At 46.2% G+C, this 21,319-nt stretch overlaps 1 protein-coding gene, 1 non-coding gene and 1 pseudogene across 2 annotated transcripts; 2 read left to right on the top strand and 1 right to left on the bottom strand.

Annotated features, from left to right (window-relative positions):
• Window positions 1–7,321: 7,321 nt before the first annotated feature.
• On the top strand, window positions 7,322–8,196 carry LOC123155711 (uncharacterized). Its single transcript, XM_044573858.1, has 3 exons — window positions 7,322–7,398; window positions 7,783–7,874; window positions 7,994–8,196. Exons 1-3 carry the CDS (start codon window positions 7,334–7,336, stop codon window positions 8,179–8,181), a joined length of 345 nt encoding a protein of 114 aa, XP_044429793.1. The 5' UTR covers window positions 7,322–7,333; the 3' UTR covers window positions 8,182–8,196.
• A 386-nt stretch (window positions 8,197–8,582) lies between these two features.
• Window positions 8,583–8,742, bottom strand: LOC123163228 (U1 spliceosomal RNA). Its single transcript, XR_006481795.1, has one exon. It is a non-coding gene; the product is annotated as a U1 spliceosomal RNA (small nuclear RNA).
• Window positions 8,649–10,822, top strand: LOC123157725 (uncharacterized; annotated as a pseudogene).
• Window positions 10,823–21,319: the final 10,497 nt, after the last annotated feature.

Genomic DNA, 21,319 nt, shown 5'->3' with positions numbered 1-21,319 from the left:
AAATCGGAGAAATGTGTCTTCATAGGATACCCAAAGGAAACTGTTGGGTACACCTTCTATCACAGATCCGAAGGCAAAACATTCGTTGCTAAGAATGGATCATTTCTAGAGAAGGAGTTTCTCTCGAAAGAAGTGAGTGGGAGGAAAGTAGAACTTGACGAGGTAACTGTACCTGCTCCCTTACTGGAAAGTAGTTCATCACAGAAAACTGTTTCAGTGACACCTACACCAGTTAGTGTGGAAGCCAATGATAATGATCATGAAACTTCAGATCAAGATACTACTGAACCGCGTAGATCAACCAGAGTAAGATCCGCACCAGAGTGGTTCGGTAATCCTGTTCTGGAGGTCATGCTACTAGATCATGATGAACCTACGAACTATGAAGAAGCGATGGTGAGCCCAGATTCCGTAAAGTGGCTTGAAGCCATGAAATCTGAGATGGGATCCATGTATGAGAACAAAGTATGGACTTTGGTTGACTTGCCCGATGATCGGCAAGCAATTGAGAATAAATGGATTTTTAAGAAGAAGACTGACGCTGATGGTAATGTTACTGTCTACAAAGCTCGACTTGTCGCAAAAGGTTTTCGGCAAGTTCAAGGAATTGACTACGATGAGACCTTCTCACCCGTAGCGATGCTTAAGTCCGTCCGAATCATGTTAGCAATTGCCGCATTTTATGATTATGAAATTTGGCAAATGGATGTCAAAACTGCATTCCTGAATGGATTTCTGGAAGAAGAGTTGTATATGATGCAACCAGAAGGTTTTGTCGATCCAAAGGGAGCTAACAAAGTGTGCAAGCTCCAGCGATCCATTTATGGACTGGTGCAAGCCTCTCGGAGTTGGAATAAACGTTTTGATAGTGTGATCAAAGCATTTGGTTTTATACAGACTTTCGGAGAAGCCTGTATTTACAAGAAAGTGAGTGGGAGCTCTGTAGCATTTCTGATATTATATGTGGATGACATATTACTGATTGGAAATGATATAGAATTTCTGGATAGCATAAAGGGATACTTGAATAAAAGTTTTTCAATGAAAGACCTCGGTGAAGCTGCTTACATATTAGGCATTAAGATCTATAGAGATAGATCAAGACGCTTAATTGGACTTTCACAAAGCACATACCTTGACAAAATTTTGAAGAAGTTCAAAATGGATCAAGCGAAGAAAGGGTTCTTGCCTGTGTTACAAGGTGTGAAATTGAGTAAGACTCAATGCCCGACCACTGCAGAAGATAGAGAGAATATGAAAGATGTTCCCTATGCATCAGCCATAGGCTCTATCATGTATGCAATGTTGTGTACCAGACCTGATGTGTGCCTTGCTATAAGTTTAGCAGGGAGGTACCAAAGTAATCCAGGAATGGATCACTGGACAGCGGTCAAGAACATCCTGAAATACCTGAAAAGGACTAAGGATATGTTTCTCGTATATGGAAGTGACAAAGAGCTCATCGTAAAAGGTTACGTTGATGCAAGCTTTGACACTGATCCGGACGATTCTAAATCGCAAACCGTATACGTGTTTACATTAAATGGTGGAGCTGTCAGTTGGTGCAGTTCTAAACAAAGCGTCGTAGCGGGATCTACATGTGAAGCGGAATACATAGCTGCTTCGGAAGCAGCAAATGAAGGAGTCTGGATGAAGGAGTTCATATCCGATCTAGGTGTCATACCTAGTGCATCGGGTCCAATGAAAATCTTTTGTGACAATACTGGTGCAATTGCCTTGGCAAAGGAATCCAGATTTCACAAAAGGACCAAACACATCAAGAGACGCTTCAACTCCATCCGGGATCTAGTCCAGGTGGGAGACATAGAGATATGCAAGATACATACGGATCTGAATGTTGCAGACCCGTTGACTAAGCCTCTTCCACGAGCAAAACATGATCAGCACCAAAGCTCCATGGGTGTTAGATTCATTACAGTGTAATCTAGATTATTGACTCTAGTGCAAGTGGGAGACTGAAGGAAATATGCCCTAGAGGCAATAATAAAGTTATTATTTATTTCCTTATAATCATGATAAATGTTTATTATTCATGCTAGAATTGTATTTACCGGAAACATAATACATGTGTGAATACATAGACAAACAGAGTGTCACTAGTATGCCTCTACTTGACTAGCTCGTTAATCAAAGATGGTTATGTTTCCTAACCATGAACAATGAGTTGTTATTTGATTAACGAGGTCACATCATTAGTAGAATGATCTGATTGACATGACCCATTCCATTAGCTTAGCACCCGATCGTTTAGTATGTTGCTATTGCTTTCTTCATGACTTATACATGTTCCTATGACTATGAGATTATGCAACTCCCGTTTACCGGAGGAACACTTTGGGTACTATCAAACGTCACAACGTAACTGGGTGATTATAAAGGAGTACTACAGGTGTCTCCAATGGTCGATGTTGGGTTGGCGTATTTCGAGATTAGGATTTGTCACTCCGATTGTCGGAGAGGTATCTCTGGGCCCTCTCGGTAATACACATCACATAAGCCTTGCAAGCATTACAACTAATATGTTAGTTGTGAGATGATGTATTACGGAACGAGTAAAGAGACTTGCTGGTAACGAGATTGAACTAGGTATTGGATACCGACGATCGAATCTCGGGCAAGTAACATACCGATGACAAAGGGAACAACGTATGTTGTTATGCGGTCTGACCGATAAAGATCTTCGTAGAATATGTAGGAGCCAATATGGGCATCCAGGTCCCGCTATTGGTTATTGACCAGAGACGTGTCTCGGTCATGTCTACATTGTTCTCGAACCCGTAGGGTCCGCACGCTTAAGGTTACGATGACAGTTATATTATGAGTTTATGCATTTTGATGTACCGAAGGTTGTTCGGAGTCCCGGATGTGATCACGGACATGACGAGGAGTCTCGAAATGGTCGAGACATAAAGATTGATATATTAGAAGTCTATGTTTGGACATCGGAAGTGTTCCGGGTGAAATCGGGATTTTACCGGGTTACCGGGAGGTTACCGGAACCCCCCGGGAACCATATGGGCCTTCATGGGCCTTAGTGGAAAGGTGAAAGGGCTGCCCACCAGGGCTGCGCGCCTCCCCCCTTCCCCTAGTCCTATTAGGACTAGGAGAGGTGGCCGGCCACCCTTCTCCTCTTTCCCCCTTTGGGGATTCCTAGTTGGAATAGGATTGGAGGGGAGTCCTACTCCCGGTAGGAGTAGGACTCCTCCTGCGCCACCTCCTCCTGGCCGGCGCCTCCTCCCCCCCTTGGCTCCTTTATATACTGAGGCAGGGGCACCTCTAAACACACAAGTTGACACAAGTTGATCCACGTGATCGATTCCTTAGCCGTGTGCGGTGCCCCCTGCCACCATATTCCTCGATAATACTGTAGCGGAGTTTAGGCGAAGCCCTGCTGCTGTAGTTCATCATGATCGTCACCACGCCGTCGTGCTGACGAAACTCTTCCCCGACACTTTGCTGGATCGGAGTCCGGGGATCGTCATCGAGCTGAACGTGTGCTCGAACTCGGAGGTGCCGTAGTTTCGGTGCTTGATCGGTTGGATCGTGAAGACGTACGACTACTTCCTCTACGTCGTGTCATCGCTTCCGCAGTCGGTCTGCGTTGGGTACGTAGACAACACTCTCCTATCGTTGCTATGCATCACATGATCCTGTGTGCGCATAAGAAATTTTTTGAAATTACTACGAAACCCAACACTAACCGTGTCTACATCTCGCGTGATGTTGTGTTTGATGAGAATGTATTCCCGTTCTCGTCTTTCTCCATCACTCCTGCACCTCCAGTTCCATCTTCATCTACCACTTCTCCCCTGCCTGCTCAATTTGTTGATGTTGCATACTCTCCTGCGTTGTTGCCTAATCATGCTGCAGGTACAGGTCGTGGAGCTCGTCTTGAGTTACTGGATGAACAGGAGGAACCGTCAGGTGCACCTGGCTTGCTGCCTGGTGCCATGCATGCGCCATGCATGCCTCCCGCGCGACTGGGGTCGGCAGCCCCGGCCTCACCCGCGCAACCGGGGTCGGCTGCCGCACCAGCTCTTCCCAGGCTGGAATCGCCTGGGCCTCAAGGTGTCGCCCCCGACTCACCTGGGCTGGCCTCAAATGGGCCGGCCGTGGATGGCGTGGAGCAGCCGGCCTCCCCTGGGCTGGAGTCGCCCGGGCTGGTTTCCCCTGGACCAGCCTCGCCTGGGCCCGGATCGCCTGGGCTGGTGTCGCCTGCCTCTGTGCCATCGTCTGGCCCTGCCTCGTCACTGCCTTTGTCGCCTGATGCCTCGCCGGTCTCTCTGGTTCCGTCACGACCGGCTGCTGCTGCTCAGAGGCCACACACGCGCAGCAGGTCTGGCATTTTCTGTCCCAAGCAACGCAAAGATGGGACGGTGGCGTGGCTTGCAGCCTGTATTGCTCATCTCAAGGAAGATCCTTCGGCTGAACCGCGTCATTTTCAGGCTGCCCTTGGGATCCCTCATTGGCGACAGGCTATGGAACAAGAGTTTCAAGCGTTATTGACAAATGGTACATGGCAACTTGTTCCTCCGGTCTCTGGTGTTAATGTCATTGACTCCAAGTGGGTCTTCAAAGTTAAAAGGCATGCTGATGGTTCTATTGAACGCTATAAGGCACGGTTAGTGGCGAAAGGGTTCAAACAACGGTATGGTCTTGACTATGAGGATACATATAGTCCGGTGATCAAACCAACGACTATCCGACTTCTGTTATCCTTGGCTGTTACTCGAGGCTGGTTTCTTCGTCAGCTGGACGTTCAGAATGCCTTTTTGCATGGAGTTCTGGATGAGGAGGTTTACATGCGTCAGCCGCCAGGATTTGTGGATTCTGCTCGCCCCCATCATCTGTGCCGTCTGGTCAAGGCGCTCTATGGGCTGAAGCAGGCTCCTCGTGCCTGGCATGCCAGGTTGGGCTCTGTTCTTCGGTTCCTGGGCTTTGTTCCTTCCACTGCTGATACGTCACTCTTCCTTCTGCATCGGCCTGAGGTGACGATGTATCTGCTGGTGTATGTTGATGATATTATTCTCATCAGCTCATCTGATGCTGCTGCTGATCGTCTCATCTCCTCCTTGAGTGGTGATTTTGCGGTGAAGGATTTAGGCACGTTGCATTACTTCCTTGGCTTGGAAGTCTCTCGTTCTCCTGCTGGTTTGACACTCACTCAACATAAGTACTTCATGGATTTGCTGCGCAAGGCAGGTATGCTACAGTGTAAACATGCCATGACTCCTATGTCTGCTACTGATCGTTTGTCTGCATTTGATGGAGATCCTCTCACTTCGGATGACTCTACTGAGTATCGCAGTATTGTTGGTGGTCTGCAGTATCTGACCATCACTCGGCCTGACATCTCCTATGCAGTCAATCGTGTTTGTCAGTTTCTTCATGCTCCTCGGACTACTCACTGGTCAACGGTGAAGCGTATTCTTCGTTATGTACGCCTCACTGCAGCATATGGTTTACTTCTTCAGCCAGCGCCGTCTTTTGCACTTTCAGCTTTTTCAGATGCAGACTGGGCTGGTAATCCAGATGACAGGCGATCCACGGGGGGACATGCTGTCTTCTTTGGTCCTAACTTGATCGCCTGGGCTGCTCGCAAACAAGCTACAGTGTCCAGGAGTAGCACTGAAGCAGAATATAAAGCCGTTGCAAATGCTACAGCTGAGATCATATGGGTACAGTCCTTATTGAGAGAGTTGGGAGTTCCTCAAACTCAGCCGCCTGTCCTTTGGTGTGATAACATTGGAGCTACATATCTCTCATCTAATCCAGTGTTTCATGCTCGGACAAAGCACATAGAAGTTGACTATCATTTTGTACGGGAACGTGTTGCACAGAAGCTACTCCACATCAAGTTCATCTCCTCCAAAGATCAACTTGCTGACATTTTCACGAAGCCTCTTCCACAACCTCAGTTTGTAGGCTGCAGGCGCAATCTTAACATACTTTGTACTTCAGGGCATAGTTAAGATTGAGGGAGGGTGTTAGACTGTATTTACATATAGCTTCTGTATATGTCTTGTATATTGTATCGTACACCTTGGTGTACCCCTTATATATATGAGATAGCCACACCCTTAACGGGTGTCATGCAGTTTCCCAAAACCTTGTGTTTAACATCCTTCTCGGGTCCAGCAGAGCTGCCGCGAAGAATCTGTCGGCTGCCTACCCAGATGCTTCGAGCCAGCGGCTCACCTCCGTGGCCGCGCCCTCCCCGCGCGCCTTTGTCCGACGCCCAGACGGCGGGGGCCTCCTCCTCCTCTCCGTCGCTGCTTCCGCGGTACGGCACCCTGCCCCGTGCTCCTGATTTCAAAGCTTTTAATCCAGAGCTTCATCGCTCAAATGATTGCTAGCTAGCATGTGGTAGGCTAGTGTCGCTGCACTGAAGTAATGCAGGCATATCAGATTCAGATTCCTAACCAACTTATGTTTCTTGTGCCCAACGGGTCTCTTTTAAAGCGATGTTTAAGGTGGAAAACTTACTCGAAACTGAAAGCATGTTTGAAATGCATCTACGTGCTGCACATACGTTAGGGATTGGCTTATGACAGATATAGGTTGATCTTTTGTACCCAACTACAATGGATACTAGTACGGATATTAATGACTTTAGATGTTTATTGATTGACATATGAAGGAAGTCAACAGTCTTCCTGCGGGAGAAAAAGAGATGCCAAATGCTCTCCATTTTCCAATCTGAAAATAGCACGCCGCAAGTTAAGTTGCAGAAAATTCAGTCACTGACCCAGTCCGTAAATAATATCTATGCGTATTTTGGGTTTTCTTTTTTCTAGATGCGCATGTACTTAGTTCGGATGCAGGAGCACTTCCCATACAAGCGGAAGTGCTTTTGTCAATTAAAAGTGTTCTGATAAGAAAAAAATCATTGCAAACGTATATGCTGGTAAAAAAGATAATGATGGGAAAACTGCACGAGCATGGTTCATCCAATTGAAAGTCGCAGTTTCTCTTCTGAAGAATGCTTCTTATATAGAACCATATCTTGTTAGGTTTATTCTGGATAATTTGGCTCCCATCTATAATTTGCGCTTGTCAGCGTCAGGAGCCTACTGTCTCTGTTGATCACAGTTACCATCTTATGTAGGTTGCAGTGTCTGCCAGCTTCATATTCTTTTCGGCGATTCCCTCCATGTTGGTAGGTTGGTCCATTTGGTAAAACTTGAAACTTCTAAATGGAACATGTAGCAACTATGGATATGGATATGCTAAACATTTTCAGGACTGTAAAAGGGCAGCAGAGTCTCTTGAAAAGTCATTTGATCTCACAAGAGAGAAGCTTCCTGAAACTATGGCTTCAGTGAGACTAGTTGCAAAAGAGATCGGTGCCTTGAGTGTTGATCTCAGTGACCTAAGGCAAGTAACTAAACACTTCTCACGCCTGTTTCCTTTATTCTTTTCTTTTATATATATTATTAGATGGTCGGCTTATTTGCATATATGGAACTGCATTGACTCGACTCGAAGTGACCTGGATGTGTAATTACTTTTGGTTATGGTAGTTACTTCCAGATATTGTTCACTTGCTGTATCTGCCATCCACAGACATGACACTTTCTGAGATTGTATTCTGATTACTGGATGCTGCCTTTTTTCTTCTCAAGAGTACTAGATCATGATTTTGTGTCCACATGTTGGCAACTTTTCCAGTATTACATACCGTGTTGTGTAAAAGAGCTCAAATTCCTTAATAGGGGATAACTTCTGGATAACTAACAATACAATCATTGCCTAGACCAGTCAAGAATTGACGAAGGTTGTGAGGAGTTCCTTGAGCATTGTTCATACAGCTGACGCTCAACTTCGCCAGCTGGCAACCTCAGCCCAACAAGGTGATCTATGCTCTGGTGGCATTACCTTCTACATGGCTTACCCTGCAAAAAAAAAAATCTAACATGGCGTAAGGACCATGCCCAAGGTTTTTTGCCTTAGCATTTGTTCCATTTTTTAGGAACCGCTCAGGGGGCGGCTAACCGGAAGAAAGCAGTAGGGGAGCCATTGGTGGCTACTACCGTGAGAGAAGTCCGTGAGTTGATTGCGGACATCCGGTCAGGATTTGGAGCAGCCTTCGGCATCGCCAACCTTTTCAGGTGGGCATCAAAATTTTGGTCAAAGCGCCCTACGAATAACTCACAGTGATGTCTCTGAATTTGTTTCGTCACTGATGCTACAAGCATATGGTCCAACCGGGCAGGACATAACTTACAATCTTCCGCACGGCTTTGGTCTGAATTATGTACTCCCTCTGTCCCAAAGAGCTTCTTAGATTTGTCTACAGATGTACTCCCTCCGTTCCGAATTACTTGTCTTAGATTTATCTAGATATGGATGTATCTAGCACTAAAATGAGTCTAGATGCATCCGTATCTAGACAAATCCAAGACAAGTAATTCGGAACGGAGGGAGTATGTAGGCTTTTCGGGACAGAGGTAATATTTAGAGAACTGAATTATGTATTGCATCATCTTTGTTGATACTGAATAGTTAGATTTTTGTGCTTGAAATCTTGCACAACAGATAATATTTTTGTTTGAGTGTTGGTAGGGGCCGCGCGAACGCGTACCCCCTCTATCACAAATTACGACGTCCACTCTCCCCGAAGGGAGATGGTAAACCAGTGCGCCCACAAGGTGCAATGTAGGCCACTGATCTAGGCCATGAGACTTCTTGATCTCTCATTGACCCCGTCCAGGTAAGTGAGTTTCATGGGAGCCCTGCGTGGCGCATAAATAATCAGCTCTCCTTCCGAGGACGCCTCAGCCCTCGATGTGGGACTAAAAACGTGGGTACAAAGAATCCTGGTGCCTTCCGGAAAGCTGGGCGCGGCGTCGTCTTCGGTAATTAGGGCCACAAAACTGCTAACTCAGGCCCACCGATCGTAATCCAGGCCCAATAAGCCGCAACGTGTATACGTGCGTCGGTCGGTGCTCGAGTTTGAATCGGGAACGGCTGTTTCCTTCGATTGCGTTCCAACAGGAGCCCTCCATAAAACACGGCGTGCACAAAACAAGAGCGGCGGCGACGGCGACCGATCGACCTTGCCCGTGGTGACTCTTCGCTAGAGCTGATCGCGGCTACGAAGAAACCCAAGGCGAGGCGTCAAAGACCAGCCATGGTAACGACTGACATGAGGATGGCTGAAGGGGCTGCGATGATAAGAAAGCTGACGCCTGAAGAAAGGGCCAGGATTATTGCCAAATCAATGGCTGAAAAATCTGCCAGGGAGGCTGACGAAGCTGGAGGTGATGAGCAGGAGAGTGGACCGGCACAATGCGAGGAAGAATCGTTCGCTGCCGAGTTTCGCTCTTTCTGGGACAGATTCTACGCTCGCTGCTGCGGTGCTACCTTCGACCAGACCAGTAAGTCCCTTCCCCGGCCAACACTTCTCTTGATTCATTCCCTTATAAGTATGTACGAGCAATTTGATAGGAGGATCCATGCACACTTCCTTATATGATCTGCCATCACTCACACCAATTTGATATGAATTGCAGCATACGTCAATGGATCACAATTTTTATCTCATGTAATAGCTGACTAACTGCTTAATTTACATGTGATCAATCTATGCAGCATCTATCCCTGCCATGTGTCACACGAATCCTGCTTCTGAACGCTCGGCCAAGGCCATGGACACTCTGCAGATTATGTCAGTCAAAGTTGCATCAATCAACGGGGATTTGCGCTGGCCACTGGAAGTGTTTGGTATGATAGCTGCACGTGATGTCTTGGATCAGAAGCGCAATTTTATTTTCCACCGTGCGAGGACTAACTGCCAGACCATCACCCAGGAGGTTCGTACTTAGCTCTTCTCTCTTGGTTTTGTTTTGACATCTTGGCATTACATGCAACTTCTCTGCTAATTGTACGCAGTTTTTTTCTGCATTTGCCTATTGAAGCAACCATAAGCAACTATTTATGCATTTGCTGCTGTCAGATTTAGTAATTCGTACATCTTACCATTTTGTCGTTGAAACTACCCATTTTGCTGTGAAAAGTAGAATAAATAGAATATTCTACTACAGAGTTGATTGTTATTTGATGAAATGAACATTGTCGTTTACTTAAATTTTTTTCTCTGCATGCAGGATTGCTACCTAGCACTGGCGGGTTCTACCCGTGCTATTGTCGTGGCATATGATCCTTCATACATTGAGGTTTCGCTGAAAGTGAAGGGCACTACAGAATCTGAGGATAAAGATTTAAGTGCTCTTGTGGTGGTGTTTAGAGCTGGATACTGTCCTGAAAGTGTTTACCCTAGCAGGCTTAGCACGCTGGAATTTAAATTTGATCACATTCAAGAGTCGTTATAAGAATCATTGGCGGGGCGTGGCCAGATGGATTTCGTGGTGTATATAGTGCTGCCTCCCGTAGTGATGACAACCTGCAGGTCAAGTTGCTTGAATATGAAGATGGCGGATTGCCCGTTGATGCTGATGGTGTGATCACGCTCTCACGACGTGTGGTCTCTGTTGAACTTGAGAGAAACCTGAAGGTTTCAGTAATGGCAATTCCAGTTAACGAGGGAGATGCCGTTGAGACCAGCGAAGCAGTTTTAAAATCTCATAGAGCTGGTGTAAGTCCCGCAGGCATCAATCTCAACGTTGGCTCCTGCAATATGGAAGTTCGTGTTGCTTGGTCCTGTTTCCGTCGTGAGTGTTGACATGAGACTATCTTTAACTCATTTAATCTGTGCATTATAAATTTGTGCGGTGATATTGTGGCATTTGTTCTAGTGGTGTATGCTAAAAACATGTTCCAAGTTATGTAGTAGAGCTGTAGTGGTAATGTGGCATTTGTTCTAGTGAGGTATGTTAGAGATCTGTTCGTCGAGGTTGTTTGGCCGCTGGATTTCGCATTATTAATAATATATGGCTGCATGCATCGTTCTGATGTAGAGGTCAGGGGTCATCCTTCTTTTTTAAAAAGAAAATGTTATTAGATGACCGGCTGATTGTATGCATATATGAAATTGCATCGACTCGAAGTAAACTGGATGCGTCGAAGTCCATTACTGGATGCTAATTTTTTTTTCTCGCACTGGATGCTTATTCATTACTTTGTGTGCACAAGTAGGCAACTTTTACGGTTTTACATTACTATTGTGTAAAAGAATTCCATAAAAGGGGATAACGGTAAGTATTTTCTAGATAAAACCATCAGTTTCATCCATTAATTAAGATGAGAGTTGCATATCTGTCGTGGATATAATCTTGACATACTAAGGGGAGGGGGCGTGGTTGTAGAGGCAATCGTATCCAGCGAACAGTGCGGTTGGGAGTATGCTCAAAGAGTTATACAGGTTTGGGTCCTCCGCGGTGGAGGTGATACCCTACTCATGGTGCTCTTTGCTCTTGGCGTAGGGTACAATGTCAGTATGATCAACCCTCAGCCCGAGGCTTCCCTCCCGCCTCCCGGCTTATATAGAGTGCACCAAATAGGGGTACATGATGGGCTGGTATTCATGATATCCATGGCTTCAGGCGTGGTCGACTGTTTCATGGCATTTATTACTAATAATTGTCATATTTAACTAGATTATATCATCGTTGGGTAACTGCCACCATTATGACATCGTGGCCAAGAGGTATCCTAGGTAGTGGTCAACCGGTGGCATAGCCGACTACTCCCTTCGTCTCCTGTCTATTGTTGACGATCACGGTTGGGTGGCCTGGTATCCGATTGTTAGGACTTAGTGCGGTCTCATGCTACCCTCCTTATTTATGATGTCTTGTCGACAAAGCCCATTTGCCCATTACCTTTTGGGCCGTATTTTATATGAGTCTTGGGCCTTCACTGGGCCAATCATATACTTGGGCCTCCACTGGGCCAATCATATACTTGGGCCTACCCCGTATTTGTAAACCCGACAATATCTGTCTCGGCAGCCATTAGATCTGGCGTTATCCAACAACCCAACTCCATCCTTACCATTGTAACAAAGGTAGTGTTGCAAAAGCCTTTTCAACTGAGCTCATAGTGCATAAACATTTGAAAAGAGGATGTGTTATAGAATTCTTTTTTTTTCTTCAGCTTCACCTTTATGCAACAGAGATGATGTTGTGGAAAGAACTTTGCAGCATGGATGATGTTACAGACATTTCTTGCAATAAAAAGGATGTCTCAGCAGCACCGTCGTGGTTGTCGTTGCTGTTTTGCAACTTCGTCGTTGTTGCACAAACTTGTCGGTGTGCGGCTGCACAGCTTGGCAGGCACGGGCGGCTTCCACTGCGCGAGGCCGCCCCGACGGTGTCTTGAGGACCGCGCCGCGATGGAGGCGGCTAGGAGGACATGCATCGTTCTCCAGGGACTCGTTGCGCCATGGTTCCAACCTCTCCTGGGTTCGCCCGGTATGGCTCTTCTTGTCGACACCTGGGTGGCTTCAACGGCGACCGCTCAAGCAGGGCGCCCTTGTCGCCTCACCGTGGTTAGGGAGGCCACCGGCGACAGAGGTTGTGTCATTGCCATTGCCCTCCCTCACGGTTCCCTCCTTGTGGGTAGGCAATAGATCGCTTGTCGCCGTGTGTCTTTTGAAACAAGAGCCCAGTTGCAAGAATAAATGTGGCTAGCGTTTCAGTGGAGGTAAAGATGAAAGGAGAGTTGTGGTGCGTGAGCCATGAAAATGCGTGGTAGATGTAGAACGCGGCGGACGAGAAAAGATCGGTGGGTTGAGCACCAGCTTTTCCCCTTTTAAAAAAGGTCCCGTTTGATCAATTTTTTTAATGAGGCAAGTTCGATCGATCATGGGTTTTTTAGGTGACTTCGATCGATTAGTTTTTTCCTTTTGAGCAGAAGATCCAATTTTCTTTTTGAGAAAAAGAAGATCGACCAGTTGAATTCCTTCGAGCGTCACGTTCCGATCCAAGAATTGTTGGGTCCAGCCCGAAAAAGTTTTTTTTACCGGTAAGGTAAGTACCGGTGAGAAATCCACCGTCCACGTAGGGCATCAAGATTGATGCCACATCTGACACAGTATTGATACGTCTCCGTCATATCTTAATTTTTGATTATTCCATGCCAATATTATTCAACTTTTATATACTTTTGGCAACTTTTTATACTATTTTTTGGGACTAACATATTGATCCAGTGCCTAGTGTCAGTTCCTGTTTGTTGCATGCTTTATGTTTCGCAGAAACCGAATATCAAACGGAGTCCAAACGGGATAAAAACGGATGGAGAATTATTTTGGAATATTTGTGATTTTTGGGAAGAAGAATCAACGTGAGACGGTGCCCGAGGGGGCCACGAGGCAGGGGGCGCGCCCCAGGGAGGCAGGCGCGCCCTGGACCCTCGTGGGCACCCCGTAAGGCGGTTGACGCTCTTTTTTTGCTGCAAGAAAGCTAATTTTATGAGAAAAATCTGGGCAAAAGATCCACCCCAATCGGAGTTACGGATCTTCAGATATAAAAAAACAGTGAAAGGGCAGAATCTAAGAAAGCAGAAACAGAGAGAGACAGAGAGATAGATCCAATTTCGAAGGGGCTCTCGCCCCTCCCAAGCCATGGGAGCCAAGGACTAGAGGGGAAACCCTTCTCCCATCTAGGGTGAAGGTCAAGGAAGAAAAAGAAGAAGGGGGCTCTCTCCCCCTTGCTTCCGGTGGCGCCGGAACGCCGCCGGGGGCCATCATCATCACCGCGATCTACACCAACACCTCCGCCATCTTCACCAACATCTCCATCACCTTCCCCCATCTATATTCAGCGGTCCACTCTCCCACAACTCGCTGTACCCTCTACTTGAACATGGTGCTTTATGCTTCATATTATTATCCAATGATGTGTTGCCATCCTATGATGTCCGGGTAGATTTTCGTTGTCCTATCGGTGATTGATGAATTGCTATGATTGGTTTGAGTTGCATGTTTTATTATTGGTGTTGTCCTATGGTGCTCTCCGTGTCGCGCAAGCGTGAGGGATTCCCGCTATATGGTTTGCAGTATCTTCATGATTTGCTTATGGTGGGTGGCGTGAGTGACAAAAGCACATACCCGAGTAAGTAGGTTGTTTGCGTATGGGATAAAGGGGACTTGATAATTTAATGCTATGGTTGGGTTTTACCTTAATGATCTTTAGTAGTTGCGGATGCTTGCTAGAGTTCCAATCATAAGTGCATATGATCCAAGAAGAGAAAGTATGTTAGCTTATGCCTCGCCCTCAAATAGAATTGCAATAGTGATTACCGGTCTTGTAAAGTAGTCAATTGCTTAGGGACAATTTCACAACTCCTACCACCACTTTTCCACACTCGCTATATTTACTTTATTGCTTCTTTATCTAAACAGCCCCTAGCTTTTATTTACGTGCTTTTTATTATCTTGCAAACCTATCCAACAACACCTACAAAGTACTTCTAGTTTCATACTTGTTCTAGGTAAAGCGAACACTAAGAGTGCGTAGAGTCGTATCAGTGGCAGATAGGACTTGAGAGAATATTTGTTCTACCTTTAGCTCCTCGTTGGGTTCGACACTCTTACTTATCGAAAGAGGCTACATTGATCCCGTATACTTGCGGGTTATCAAGACCTTTTTCTGGCGCCGTTGCCGGGGAGTCATAGCATGGGGTGAATATTCTCGTGTGTGCTTGTTTGCTTTATCACTAAGTAATTTTTATTTGCTGTTCTAAGTTGTTCTCTATCTTTAGTTATGGATATGGAACACGAAATACCAAAAAATAGGTGTACTTGCTACTCATGGAGATGGGGAACCTCCTTGTCGTGGAATTAACACGTCAGATGTCCTCATGAAAGAACTTAGTCGTGGAGCCATCGCAACGGGTTAGCTTGAAGGGGTTAAACCGGATAAGGGACACAGGAGTTTATACTAGTTCGGCCCCTTCGATGAAGGTAAAAGCCTACGTCTAGTTGTGATGGGATTGATTGGGTTTCGATGACGAGGGAGCGGAATACGCTTGCCTGAGTGTCGAGTTGTTGTTTGTTGTCCCTGAACCACCGCCGGGTCGTCCCTTTATATACACAGGTTGACGCCTGGTCGCTCTACAGAGCCCCGAGGCCGACTCATACAAAGTGTCCGACTCGGTCTCTCCTTTCCTAACTTATATTACAAGTTTACATAGTCATGGCGGTTTACCACTATGGGCCCTAATCCGCCTTTGGGCTGCGGGCTTCTAAGCCTCATTAGTAAAACGCCATCTTTTGGATCTTCATGGGCTTCAGCATAGTCGAGGGTGAACCGGGCCCTCCTGGCCGGTTTACACTCAGTAGCTATATCCTCAACATTAGGCCCCAGATTGATTTGAATTTGTTCATGTCAATCTTCAATACTTCAAAGATATCTTGTAGGCGTCTTCTTGTATTTTCGTAAACCGCCATATCGTCTTCTCCTGTAAATTTTGTAAACCGCTGCGACGTCATCTTCTGAACGCAGCAACGGTCCATCATGACATCATCTCTGTATAAAAAGATTAAAAAGATTCCCTTCACTTAATGGTTATCCCAAAAATCGAGGCGACAGGCGCACCCATTCTGCCGTTTCAGGCTCCTTGATTCTCGCGCCTGCCATTTTACTCTTTCCTCTATAAATAAGTCCCGAGGGCCCTTCTCTCTTTTCCCCTTCTGTGCCTTCTTCTTCCTCGCGATGCCCAAGCTCTGAAGCTCTGCCGCCGTTCGCGATCCTTGAGAACTGCATCGACAAGGGCGGCTGCATCAACCTGAATCGGACCAGAAACTCGTCGCACCCCTCTGCAGCAAACCTGTAGTGGTAAGTTTCCTCTCTCCTTCATCTTTAGATCTGTGTTTAGGGTTTGCAAGCTCCTCTGTACAGTTCTTCATTCTTCTTCTTCGTCCTTCCTTCTGCCACGGTAGTTTTGATCCAATAGCAGTGTACATCTCATGCAGTAGTTACTCCGCATCCGTTTTTAACGCTAGCAGATCATTCTTTTTCTTCTGTAGAGTACACGACCTTCTCTGTTCTGCTTAGCACCTTTAGAGATCACGAAAAAAATTGCTTTACAGATGTGCGGTAGATCCAAATAAATTTGATCATTGTGTGAAATCTGTTTCTGTCAACACTTAGCAGAAATTTTGAATCCTGACCCTTTTGCCTATGGGCGGTTTAACCTTTTGATAGCCAATCCACCATATATCATTAGCCCTCTCTTAAACCGCCAACTGAACCTTGCATAGTATTTTCCCCCGGTTTAACACTGGATTGTACACCTTAAACCGTAAATTGTAAACCGACACTTGTTTTTTCCTTTCAGTCCCCCCCTTCCGTAATGACGAAACAATTCGCTGCTTGCAATTGGGTTCCATCCCGGATCACGGAAACAAAAATCAACGGTTATGTTACCACTGGTGCCTTAGGCTCAAAAAGAGTTCTCCACTGGCGAGTTCCGGAATCGGAATGTCCACCTGAACCTCAAGAAGGAGAGGTGATTGTTTTTATGCAACACTTAGACCGGGGATTCAGTCTGCCCGGATCAAAAAATTTCCGGGATGTCCTCGCAAGCTTCCAACTCCATCCACAAGATATTGGTCCAAACTCTGTGTCCAATATATGCAACTTTCAAGTTTTCTGTGAAGTTTATCTTCAAGAAGAGCCAACCGTGGAGCTGTTCCGGGATTTCTTTCATCTGAACCGCCGCACAGAATTCTCAGATGGTCCCAACATAGAGCTTGGCGGTGTTTCAATTCAAAAAAGGAAAGAAGTCGACTTCCCTCATGCAAAACATCATAGCCATCCTAAAGAATGGAATTAGACCTAGTTTTACTGTCGGAACACTGCCCCTGATGGAGAAAATCCTTTGCCGAGTTATTGCCCTCACCGGCTTAGCAACGGCCACCCATTACCTTCACGCTTGACCGCCGCAGAACGGAAGAATTTTGCACCTCAACTCGCCAGGCTCCGGGCCCTGACAGCCAATGGTTTAACTGGCATTGATCTTGTCCGCTGGTGGGTTTCTTGGGGCATTTTACCTTTAAGCCGCCGCCCCGGATTGATGCATGAATATACTGGTGATGTCAAAGACCCTCAACAATTTCATGAAATAGCAATGACCGATCTTGAAGTTACTGAATTGGTGAAGAAAATGCTTGATGAACCGATGTCTGCATGCAGCCAAACCGGGTTGGCTCCGTTTTGCGTCTCCAATAAACCGCCAGCGGTAAAGTTTATCTAAATACTTTACTGATTTGCTTCCGTATTGACTGTATACTAACCTTGTCTTAATTTCAGGCTAACAGCTCCTTTTGGAAATGGACTAAACCGGCCTGGGCTCCTCGTGCAAAGACCAAGGCCACCAAGAAAGCTAGCAAGAAGAAAACCACCAAGTCTTCTGATCCGCCAGAAGATGAAGAATCAGACGCCGAGGTAGAACTTGACTCACTTGGTTCCTTTTTTGTTCATCTTATTGACAATGACTATTCCCAGGATGATGCTGAGGCCAGCCGTGCAGAACATGTTGAGGTAATCCTTCTTTCTTCCGATCCAGATCGTGTACCGGTTCAAAGAATTCGCCGCACAGTCCGGAAAGTAAAACAATCTCACCCCCTTGCTCATTTGGACCCAAAATTTTCTTTGAAGACACAGCAAGCTGAAGAACGTCGCACAACCCGGCATAGCGGTCAACAAATCATGTTGTCTGGTTTACCTGATACGCCAACCCGGAAATATCATCCAGAGGTGACTTGTTCTCCTGAAAAACATTATCCTTTGAAAGGTTTCTTCCGATGCCCTCTCAATCCGTCTGACCCGAATTACCAGGCTTCTTCCAACTCGTCTGGCAGTTCTTCAACCACTCAGCTGCCTCCTCTCAAAGTCGTCACTAGGTAAGTATATTACTCCTTAATTTGTTTGTTTCATTTACCGGTTTACCATATTCTAACCTTTGATGTTGCAGTGCCAAGGCTCGATTAAGTAAGAAAGCCAAGACCAGCGACCTTACTGTTGATGTTAATCCGGAGAAGACTCCAGAGCCTCATGGCGAAGACCCTGAAGTTGCCATAGACAGCTCTGCTGGGCAAAACCAAGATGCTGATGCTAACCCACCAGAGGTTGAACCGAATGTAGAGGTTGATACTTCACATCCTCCTACTCCTCCAAGTCCAACAGTGGAACAGCGGGGCTCAACTGCTGATCCGCCAAGCCCGGTTAACAAACCGCCAAGCCCTGCTACCAAGGCGCCAAGCCCTGTTAAGAATGTCAATTCATCCAGTCCGGCCAAAGATGACGACGTTGTTGTTACTGGCACTGCATATACCGCCCCTGGTAATCCGGTTGCTCTATCAAAGCACACTGCCAAGGATGAATTTGCTGCTATGAGCAAGGGGAAGGGGAAGACTGATTTGTCAGCTTATGTCGATCTCTCTGCTCAAGACCTTCACTCCGGCTTCTTGAACCGGCTTTTCACAAGCCGTGATTATGAAGCCGGTTTAGTAAATCTGATGAAGGAGCGCTATGAGGTAAACAGTTTTGCTCTTTGCTCTGTACTTTCCTTGCATTGTAGCCCCCAAGGGCCGGTTTGTCTTTTAGAAAGTCAAACCGGGACTTTGTATATTCCATACTGTACTTTATGAAGTTTCCTTGTGTATTTATGATCAAACACACATTAGCCCCCAAGTGCCATGATTAAAACTTGTATTAATCCTTGGGACTTCAATAATCAGCAAAAAAAATGATCCGCATTAGCCCCCAAGTGCCAAGTGTATAACTGGTTATATGCTTGGGACTTTAACAAAGATATTGACATGCTCTCTTACCGTTGCAGAGTGAGATAAACCAACAAGCCTCGCAAATTGCTGACCTTCAAGAAAATCTGAAATCCCAACAAGCAGAAACCACCAAGGCCAAGGATGAGTTGAAAACCGCCTTAACCACCATGGAGCAGCTCAAAGAATGGTTCAAGTCTGAGCAGGCCAACTGGGATACCGAAAAGGCTAGATTGCTGAAGCGGGCGAAAAACGCTGAGTCAGCTCTTAAACCGGTGACGGAAGAGCTTACTGGATTAAAGCGCCAAGTCAATGCCATGACCTCTGCAATATTCGGTAAGCATAGTTTACCAAGGCTTTATGAATACTCCGCTTTAAAATTTTCTCCGGTTTAACATGAACTTCGTAAACCACTATAGGTAGTCGCATTGCTCATCTAGGTTCTGATATGCGGAAGAAACTCAAGGCCGAGTATACGCTGATTCAACGGCTGTATACCGGCATCCAACGGGTTATCTGCGCCACTTCTTATGACAATGCGGCTCCAACACTGATCAAAGACACGCTGGACCGCCTATCTATGACGCCAGCGCAGATAGAAGAATTGAAGCGATCCGCCGCCCGGGCTGGCACTTTAGTAGCACTGACTCGAGCCAAGGCATGGATAGCTGATCTTGATCCGGCTGATATAGCCAAGGGCTTACCCAGTGCACAAGAAAACGGCGAAGTATTTGACAACGACGCCCTCAAACGGGTAACAAGGGAGATGCGTCCTCTGGCGAGTCAGTTGGCAGAAGAGGCTAACCTGACGGTTCACCGGTCCTTCTATGATGCAAACAACAAACGAGTTGAAGCTGTCATTCCTGACGTGCAGAACCTTATTCCACCAATTCGTAAGCACACTTACGCCCGTAACGTTGATCCGGCTGAGCTTATAAGTGAAGAGGCTGTCTTTCAGGCTTTAACCCGGATTGACTGGACCACCAATGACTTCCAGCCATTGGATGGGGAGGAGGAGGCTGAACCGACGCCAGATGACCCATCTACTTCACATCAACCCGGCGGTGAAGCTTAATCCGTCAATTCGGTTGATATGTTAGAAACTATCCGTTGTGAAACAATTCCATATTTTGGGCCTCTGTGCCTTGTAATAGGGTAGCAAAAACTATTTTGCTCTGCTGCCATCGTGCAGGAGATACTTTATGTGATCCGCCATGTCAATGTCAATTTTGGTTCAGGTATCATAATATGCAACTCCCGTGTGTGCATAAAAAAGAAAAAGGGTCCTGGTGGTTTACCGCCGGACGGGTCATAATGCCCAAGAAAAGGCCTGATTGAGAATCAAACCGTAAAAAATATGAAATGATTCATACCTGTGATGTAATATCCCTGCTGAATTGGTTGATCAACTTTGATTGTGATAAGGGTGAAAACCCAAATCTGAAATTCGTGTATAACTCCATCATGTACTGATGTCATATAGTAAATCATACCGGGTGATGATGCACACCAGATGACCAAAGCCAGGCCGGGTTAACAAACTCCGGTTTAAGAATAAGGTCTGTCAACGTGTAGTTGCAAACCAAGCCGGTTTAAAGAATACCAGGCTAATAAGATGACTGACCAGGCTAAGAAAATCAGTTTAACATAAAGTTTAGCGAAACACAAATAAAACCGTGTAGTCGAGGCTTTTTGAGGGCTGCCAGGCCCAAATTCGAGGCTTTTTGTGGGCTGCCAGGCTGCTAAGTTGAACCATTTAACAAAGCCTTTTAAGATGGACCTCCAACTAACCAATCACCGTTTTAACTTTGACAAGTGCAGGGTCTCAATGAGAGTAACTGTCAAACGTTCGGAGGGCCGTGCCAGGATGACCTGGATAGGAGTGTCTTACTTGATGAAGGCAGGTTAACCCAGGGTTTTAGGTAAATATACCAGGCTTCCAAGCCGTGGGTCGATACCCAGCTACAAGGGTCCATTCAAACTCCTTGGTATTTGACACAAGGAGCCCCCAAGTAACGTGATGAGCTGTGCTCATTGGGTGCCTATGTTTGAGTTGTGCATAGCATCCAAACTCTCTTTGGCCCCTTGGGTGTGAAGCTCCCAAGCTTTGTGGCGTGATAGCCGGTTTAATAGGTAGTACTCCGCTTTGTCAGCTAAAGCCCCCATGTAACTCAAAGGATATTTGAGAAAAAACAGTAGAAGCCCCGCTTAGAGCAAGGATGCTGATTTATTTATTGATCATAATATATACATTGTTGAAATATGTACATAAGAAGAGCCTATGGCTCAAGTGTAATAAGGCCGGAGGAGAGCTATGTTCCACGGCCGCCGGGTCTCCTCCTCAGAGTTGTGTGAGTTGTCTCGAACGTCAATGAGGTAGTATGATCCGTTGTGCAGATTCTTGCTGACCACAAAGGGTCCTTCCCAAGGCGGGGATAACTTGTGCATGTCGGTCTGATCCTGGATGAGCCGAAGCACCAAGTCACCTTCTTGAAAGGTTCTTGTCCTAACCCGGCGGCTGTGATAATGCCGTAGGTCTTGTTGATAAACCGCCGATCGAGCCAAAGCCATATCCCGTTTCTCATCTAACAGGTCCAGTGCCTCTTGGCG

This window comes from Triticum aestivum, chromosome 7B, assembly GCF_018294505.1.
Source record: "Triticum aestivum cultivar Chinese Spring chromosome 7B, IWGSC CS RefSeq v2.1, whole genome shotgun sequence".
Lineage (NCBI taxonomy): Eukaryota > Viridiplantae > Streptophyta > Magnoliopsida > Poales > Poaceae > Triticum > Triticum aestivum.
The sequence above is the reverse complement of the archived record's forward strand: the minus strand, read 5'-3'. Positions and strand labels throughout refer to the sequence as shown.

Excerpts from the sequence above, each read along its gene's own strand:
- LOC123155711 (XM_044573858.1), top strand. The coding sequence starts at position 7,334 with ATGGCTTCAGTGAGACTAGTTGCAAAAGAGATCGGTGCCTTGAGTGTT. Across the intron at positions 7,399-7,782 it reads GTTGATCTCAGTGACCTAAG|TCAAGAATTGACGAAGGTTG; the intron begins GCAAGTAACTAA and ends TGCCTAGACCAG. Across the intron at positions 7,875-7,993 it reads GGCAACCTCAGCCCAACAAG|GAACCGCTCAGGGGGCGGCT; the intron begins GTGATCTATGCT and ends TCCATTTTTTAG.